Source organism: Dryobates pubescens, chromosome Z (genome assembly GCF_014839835.1).
Source record: "Dryobates pubescens isolate bDryPub1 chromosome Z, bDryPub1.pri, whole genome shotgun sequence".
In the NCBI taxonomy this organism is placed as follows: domain Eukaryota; kingdom Metazoa; phylum Chordata; class Aves; order Piciformes; family Picidae; genus Dryobates; species Dryobates pubescens.
The window spans coordinates 12715958-12724523 of record NC_071657.1 but is presented as its reverse complement, the minus strand read 5'-3'; the positions used below and the strand labels follow the sequence as shown (position 1 = coordinate 12724523).

General features: G+C 38.2%; 1 protein-coding gene across 1 annotated transcript in view; it reads right to left on the bottom strand.

Annotated features, from left to right (window-relative positions):
• Window positions 1–680: 680 nt before the first annotated feature.
• Window positions 681–8566, bottom strand: part of COMMD10 (COMM domain containing 10) — a 126173-nt gene continuing 118287 nt past the window's right edge. The window contains exons 6-7 of the mRNA XM_054178425.1: window positions 1572–1631; window positions 681–921 (exon numbers count right to left, since the gene is read on the bottom strand). Of these exons, the coding sequence (XP_054034400.1) occupies window positions 883–921; window positions 1572–1631 (99 nt within the window). The 3' untranslated portion in view covers window positions 681–882. The remainder of the gene's footprint in view (window positions 922–1571; window positions 1632–8566) is intronic.

Here is an 8566-nt window from a genome sequence, read left to right as displayed (position 1 = left end):
GACTTTTACCTTCCTATATTACTCATGAACCTCCATTCACCTGGAACTAATGTGTGAAAATATGACTAACTTGGCCTTTAAGTATCTGTACTCCTATTTCTTTCTGTTAAAACCATGGTGGACAGTATTAGGAAGAATCTACAAACAGCTTCCAGAAATCTGACTGTCAGACTGTTTCAATGTTCTTTGTTATATACTCACAGGTTTCCCCTCGCACTCACACACTACACTGCTTATATTCATTGGTATGCACGCAGTGCTAAGAAACTGTATTTATTCACAGCGCCGAAACTAAATGAAGCTAAACCAGCCCAAACTAAATCAATTTATTTTTAAATTCTGAATTTATTTGGACAGATCTGCAATAGGCATTATCAATTGTGTGAACAACAATTAAACAGGTTGTTTATTTTCTAACCAGTTTTACGTTTCTCTTATACCTAACATACATTATTCCTAGTCCCTCACTAGTATGAAAATTTCTAGCAGAATCAAGTAACACTCATAAAAGGATGAAATAAAAAAAAATAATAATTCCAAAGCAGGTAGCATTCTTTTGTTATTGTTGTTGTTACTGAGTGGGTTTTTTTTTTTGGTTGTTGTTTTGTGTTTGCTTTTTTTATGATGGTTTCCTTTTTCTCCTGCAAGTAAAGCCATTCTTCATAATTGCTCAGAAAAAAAAAGAAAGAGAAAGTCCATTAGAATCTTCAGACTCTTAACAAAGACTCTTGGCTAATGTTACTGGTCTAAAAGGAGATAAGCCATATAATTTTACAGGAAGCAATCCACTGAATCCTTCATCAAACACAGCTTGGCAATCTATCTTCAATTCAAAATAATGAGGTGCCAGGAGTGTGATGGAGAAATAAGTCTTCAAAAACATCACGTAAGGGAATCCAGCTGTGCTTGTATAGTTTCCAGCTATTTAAAGGAACAAAAAAAAGAGAGGAAAAACTCTACTCATATAAAACGTTGTTTAGAAACATGCAAACAGGAAAAAAACCCCACATTCCAGTATCTTCAGCTATGCATACTAAATCTATTCACATAGCAATGAAAAAAATCCTGTACTCATGAATATTTGTTTTTACACGAAGCTATTAGAATTCATTGCTGCAGTTTAAATATTCAAATTTTAAAGAAATAGTTGTCTAAATACTGCCTTTTTTTACATGCACAGATGTTTTGCTGTGAATTTCCAATGCATAATAACAAGTTAAAAAAAAAGAATAAGAGAGTTCATTTTGACTGGATTATGAGCCTGGCATTTCGACTGAAGACATAACACAAAGATGCTCTTTCCAGAGAGCTCCTCATTGTTAATCATCAGCTACTCCTCTGAATCTAACCATCAGATAGGCTTACAATGACCCCAAGCTCTGCCTATTCCCAATTTGAATGCACAGACGCTTCTGGAAACTGCTTTATGATCAAACAAATCCAACAGCATTAATTAAGGTTGGGCCCATTCTCCACCCAGGTTCATTAGATTTAATTCATATAGGCAACACTTCCTGCTGAGCAGCATAAGGTGTTTACAAAGAAACTACAGGATTGTAAAATCTACAGACCTTTTTATAGAACTCAAACAGCTCCTGATGACTAAATTCTACAAACACCTTCTTCAGGTTCTGTGAAGAAAAAATAAAAAGGATTTAAAAAAGGAAGGAATAAGCACTCTTTTTTCTTTTCTTTTCTTTTTTTGGTGTTATTTCCAGTAATTCAGAACATGAAGTTAAGCTATGTGACAGACAACCAACACTCAGCTTTCCTTCCATTCACTACAATGTCCCTCATAGATGCATATTCCATTTCAGTGAACAATTCAAGTCTACAGGTACATCTATTCTCCCTCTATGAAGAACAGTAATAAAATATTCTATGAAAACTATTTTGTTACCTTATTTTTAAGTCAGAAGAAAATGAAAGAGAACATTCACCTTTCTCAGCAGTCCCTCTAAGATGCAGTAAATACCATTACAAGATGACAAAGTCAGTAGTGTTCTCGACTGAACTTGCACAGCTATCAATGTACTACAATGGCACACTGGTACTACTTCCATTCATTAATCTAACAGTTAGGATCTTAGCATGCTGACACTGCTACAGACATCTATGCACAGATTCAGCCTAAGCTAACAATACAACAGCTTCAAAGACGTGCTTAAACACTTAAAAAGAGAAATAACACAACTGATGGAAACCACTGTGGATAAAACAGATGGTGGGTAATAATCCGCTGCACAAACGTGCTGATGTCTGTGGAGAAGAGGTTTAAATTAAAATTTCTGTCCTGCTTAACTCACTTGCAAGAAACAGGTAGTTTAAAGCTTGCTACTTTCACAGTGCAGCTCCATCCAGACTGTTCCTAGCCTTAACCCCTCTACTTGGCTTTGCTGCTTCTTTTAAAAATATTCCTAGTACTGCACATTCTCTGTGTTGTTGCTAGACTTTCCAAAGCTTGGAGGCATTCCTCAGGATAACAGCTGTACTTTCATAAGCACTAACAAAGCTCTGTGAAAACGGAATCTGCAGGCACCTCTACTCACACAATACTATCAGCTGAAATAATGTGCATGCGCTGATTTTGCGCAGCTGATACCAACTTCCTGTACCAACTTCAGTCAGTAGAAAATCACTTATTTGTCAATTCAGCTTAAGTGAGCAAGGATACTTTTGCATACAGGAAAGGCTGTGGGCCAGATTCTGCGTGCTCTCATACCAATGCCAGCCTCGATTTAAGTCAAATAATGCTGCTGAGTTTGGCGCACCAAATGCGCAAGAGTGGTGGAAGCCCTGGGAACTCAGGATAGGTACTGCATAGTGCCTGCTCCTCAAAAGGAGCTGTAAGACACAGGAAAGGGATAAAATGACTGGGGCCAGCCTGTCTGGTGCAATTCTTCCTCCCCGCTCTGCAGAAAGAAGGATTCTTTCCAACAATTTCAGAAAGGCTACAAAAGCCAAGAAAAGGACCAGTGATTTGCATGAGAGACCAATCTTCCCCCTCTGGGAAGGAACAATGCAATTCTGGGAATCGTATGGTGAATACAAAATAAAACTACCAGGACAGCAGTTCTCTTTGCCATGACTCCAACTGATCCTCCCTCCAAGGAGCATAATGCTGTGACAGGGAAGTAAAAGCATTTTTAAAGGCTTTCTAACAGCTAAGAAACAAAGGGAAAGCAAACAAGTGGTTTCTTTAGAAAAGAAACTGGGTAAAGAAGAAAGATACACTAACAGCAAATGGATCTAACATTTCAGCCTGGATGTTTGTTTGGCATTTGCAATTTCAGAAGGATTTTGGTGTTTGAATGGAAAGAACTGAAAGTGAAAAGAGAAGGTTCAGAATAAAGGGAAGATATCATATATCTTTAAGTTTATCAGTCTCAATGAATAGTCAGGGTCATCTCTTGCATCGTTTCTGGCAGAAGAGTCCAGTGGATTTCAATACAGTAGTTTTGGAATGCCTCCAGGAAGGGGCAACGGGTGTGTGACACCTCCAACCACCAGATCTTATTTCTCCAAGCTCTGCCAATTCAAGATTGGCATCTTCTGGTACTACAGATCAGTAAGCAGGATCAACTTCTTACACACAAGAGAAAAGAAAAAAAAAAAAGAATTGAAAAGCTCCTCTTTAGTATCTTCTTCTCACTACATTATTTACTGTAAGTTATAAGATAGGGTATGGAAATGAAAAAAAGCATGATCCTTTTAATTCAGATTCTTCTCATACTAAAAAAGCCCAAACACTATGCCTTATGAACAGGCTGAGATCGCTCTTATTATTATTATTTAATAATCACAGTCTGATAACTAAGACAAAATTATATTGAATCGTGGCAGGCAAATGTCTACGGAGATCTAAAAGAAAGCATGCTGTGCCAGGCTATGTTTCTGATCTGTGGTGGGGGTGGGAGTGTCAATGGAAGAGAGGATATAACAAATATGTTGTTTATCTGCACTTAATCCTCTTAAAGCAAAATTTTTTTTCTACGTGTAAAAAACCTGCTACTTCTACTACATCACTTCATCAGTGAGCAATGTCACCAAAAATCATGCAGTATTGTGGCACCAGCTAAAAATGTTATTTTTACACTATTATATTTCTCAGTAGCATGAGTCCCTTGAGGAAGGTGTCAAACAATCATTGCTATATGATCAGGAGCTCAAAAACATCCTATCAAAACCAAGAAAAAGCCACCCTAAGCAGGCTGAGCCCCACCCTCCTCCCTCCCTCCCTGCTATTTCTAGCTGAGATATCCATTATTCACTTACTTGCTTTATTCTGTGTGAATACAAACAACTGTAATTGAAACATGTCACAGGACCATGCTACTACCCAGTTCTTTAATTACTCAGTAGAATAGTATTAAAAATTACTGTACAGATAGAATACTGCTAGAGTCCCCAGAGTAGGCAAATTCCTAATCTACTTTATGGAATTTTGCTCAGATAAGGATGCAAAATTACAAACAGCAATTATCTTTCAACCATAACTGAAATATAGCATAAAAACCCCCACAACATAGACAAATCCAAAAAACTTTCTGCTTACTAGCTTAATTAAATGTCACTACGTGCAGATAGACTCTCAGACTATTTATGAAAAGTGCAGCTGCCTTCTTTTATCTGCGCATACAGGTTTTCAGATGTTGTCTCTGACCTAGTATTTGTCTCCCAGAAGATAAATAAGAAAACAGTAAATTGCTGGATGTCGAACTTGTCTTCCTTCTATCGAGTGTATCATTCTCTTTTCCTCTTTCCTGATAAATTCCTTCCCATTCCTCACTTTCACACTACTCTTTCCTTCACTTCTGGCATCTCATTTTCTCATTGCTGTTATCACCATATGAAAGGAAACTAAACAGAGTAACCAGAAAACAAAATTGAATTTTTTCTTATTTTCACACTCGGTCACTCTAATTCAATCCCAAACTTTGTCACTGTGGGAGCAAAGTCCTAGCTCATACTTCTAAGAGTTTCAGCTTTGAAGGTGACAGCTTCATAGCATCAGAGAGAATAGATGAAGATGTGTTTGTTTTTTTTTTCATGAAGACAAAGAAATCTCTGTAATACCAAATGTTGACTCTTTGGGCATCTTTGAAAATGTGGAGACAGGCTTGTCTGATTCAAGGACAGCACTGGAGTGATACACTCAACAAGCATAAATGTAGTTGCTGTCAAGTTTAATGTGCTCATACGCTGTTAAACATGGCAAAGCACTGAATTTACTGCTGGAAAAGTCTGCATGAACTGCAGGTGTTGCCCAAGACAAATCTTTACATCACTGAATCCACTGCAAGGAATATGGTAATAAGCTTTCTGAAAAGTATGGTTTAATGTGTTTGGCCACATATCACTACTGAATGCATTTTGTAAGTGTTAAAATTAAATTTTAGTGCCATGTTGTCTTTATAGATCTTGATGGAATCTGATTTCATTCTGTCTCTTCTCTCACCCCAGAGCTGTATCAATTTACAATTTACAGCCTCCTAAGAACTGTGAAATTCTAGTAAGTTTAACTGATTAGGGTTGTTTTCTCCCCTTACCTATCCTCTCATTTATTGTCTGATATCGTTAAAAAACCCCTGTAAAATCTTCACTGTTTTCTAAAGCAGCTGTTGAAAACCAAATTTCCTTTGGGGGGGGAGATGGGGGAGGGAGTGGAAGAGGAGAGAAGGAAAGGAAAAAACAAGATAAAAACTTCCTGCTCCCAGTCAACATTAGTAAGCTATGTTACCTAAAACAGACACTCTAATTGTAGGGCTAATTCTACGAAACAGCCACAATCACTTAATACACACTTACAACTACCAGCAAACAATTAGGCAAATTTTTAGCTGAATGCGATGATCAGCATCAAATGATGAAAATTCATCTACTCAAGATGTAAAAGAGTTTCCAATTTCTCACTGCCTTGGCTAACAATTTATTTTAAACACAAATACCTTCTTGCTGCAAAATGTTTCTGTGGAAACCACGCAACACAATGTCTCCTTAAAATAATTCAGAAAGCAAAAGGCAAATTCCTGGTTATAACCAAACAATTTTTTTTTTTTTAATTGTTGTTCTTCTTGTTTTGGGTTGTTTGTTGTTGTTGTTTTTTTTTTTAAATCCTGTGCTCTAGAGACATCCATTTTAATGCAAAAGTCTTTACTACTGATGACAGCATTTTGCAACCTTATTTATTGCCCAGCTGCATTCCACGCATTTAACTCACCCATCCCATGCGTAAGCACAGAGCAAAGCAGTAGGAGTTTTAAATAAAAGGCAAGCTTCTCATTTTACAGCTAACTTGAATATGAAAAATTTATATTGGTGTAATAGTTCTGCAAAGCTGTAACTACTTTTACGACGTTGCAAAATAAATGCCAAGTATTCTGAAGCAAACAGATGGAGGGACAGGCTGGTTTGTATATCTAAATGTCTACTGATAATGATAATGCTCTATGACTGAACACATGTAAAAAAATTATTGTATATTCAGCAGTTTGTTAATAGCAACCAGCTGAAGCAAGACATATCACAGCTTCCGTATTCTAATATTATCTTTAATACTATCTTGAGGCACATGTCAATTAGGTTTAAGAGAGAGTATTTTCACATTTTTTTATTTCATTGTCCAATTTACTCTTGCTAGATATCCTTAAAATCTCAGATACAACTGAAGAATGTGATAATCAGTTGATGGACAAATTCGGATGTATTGCTAAGTAGACTCTACTTGCTTCTTAGTAGACTACAATTTCCTCTGGACCTGCTAGTTTTTGTGCTACATTAATTCAGACTTCCTTTGAATCTCCTTAGACCCTGGAGAACTATGCATTTGCCTAGGCACTTAGAGATGGGAAGAGGGTCGAAGGTGTATTTCATGGAATTCATCAGTAAGTGTAAGTGGCTTGGTCAGAAGGATGAACTGTAGGATGGTAAGAAAAGCAGATGTGTTAAAACAGACGGGCATCACTTAAAAGCACACCTGTTCCTTAACTCTCTGCATGTAAGAGACAGCAATTAAGACTTCTTTATAGTCTTACAGCAATAGAGGGATGCACTTCAGCTCAGGGATTCAGAAGAACAGAGGGAGTTAAATAGTGACTTATATATTCTTAATTACATTTCCTTCACATCATCAGAAAATGTGACCTTCAAGCTTCATTCTTCTTTCCAAGATTATTTCCATTTGCAATACCAAATAATTAGTTTTTTAGAGAAAAAAGACTTTTGCTTTATGACCGACTGCATGCAGTTCTGGGCCCCTCAGTTTAGGGAGGATGTTGACTTGCTTCTCTTCCAGAGAAGAGCAACAAAGGTGGTGAGGGGTTTGGAACACAAGCCCTAGGAGGAGAGGCTGAGGGAGCTGGGGTTGCTTAGCCTGGAGAAGAGGAGACTCAGGGGTGACCTTATTACTCTCTACAACTACCTGAAGGGAGGTTGTGGACAGACGGATGTTGGTCTCTTCTCCCAGGCAGCCAGTACCAAAACAAGAGGACACAGTCTCAGGCTGCACCAGGGGAGGTTCAGGTTGGATGTTAGGAAAAAGTTCTATACAGAAAGAGTGATTGCCCATTGGAATGGGCTGCTGGGGGAGGTGGTGGAGTCGCCGTCATGGGAGGTTTTCAGGAGAAGACTTGATGGGGTGCTGGGTGCTGTGGGTTAGTTGTTTAGGTGGGGTTGGATTGGTTGATGGGTTGGACGTGATGATCTTGAAGGTCTCTTCCAACCTGGTTTATTCTATGCATTCTATTCTATGTATTCTATGTATCTCCAAGTCTCAGTGTGCCAATCTTACAAAACAGAGTATCTCTCATTCTATCCTTCTTTCCTAATCATGAAGATCTAGTTAGTACATGTACTGCATTCTACCTTTCAAAGTTGCATTTCTTTTCTTTAAGCTTAAAAATTTCAAACTCTTAGTATCATAGCAATATCAGTCAGGGTTGGAAGGGACTACAAAGATCATCTAGTTCCAACCCCCCTGCCATGGGCAGGGACACCCCACACTAGATCAGGCTGGCCAGAGCCTCATCCACCTCCAGGGACAACCCATTCCAGGGCTTCACCACTCTCATGGTAAAGAACTTCCTCCTCACATCTTGCTGGTGTTTAGGAAGATCAAAATCAGCAGCATACTAAGGATGTCTTTCCCTCCTTTAGCAATGATATACAAAACTCCCTGCCCAAAGCTCTGTGTTCATTCATGAGATCTAATCAGTGTGTTACTGGAAACAGATTGTTTGGAGATACATACAGATAATCCTCCTCCAGCTGATACAGGATCATGTAAGCATGTTTTCATGCAAAGTGCCTCAAATAAATTCATTGCCTAGTCTGGTAGTGAGCCAAAAGATGCTGCAGGTATTTGGAGACCTGCAGAAGTACTGACATACTTCTAACCAGCGACAAGGGCTTTCAGTCACCTACACTTTAACTTCTCATGTTCCCTTCTATCCTCATGAAAATATCCATTACTGGCTGGATGAACTAGTACGAAGCTACAGACAAAAAAATGTGACACAACTAGTAAGAAGACCACAGTACACTGGGAAGATCACAGATTGTCCCTTTC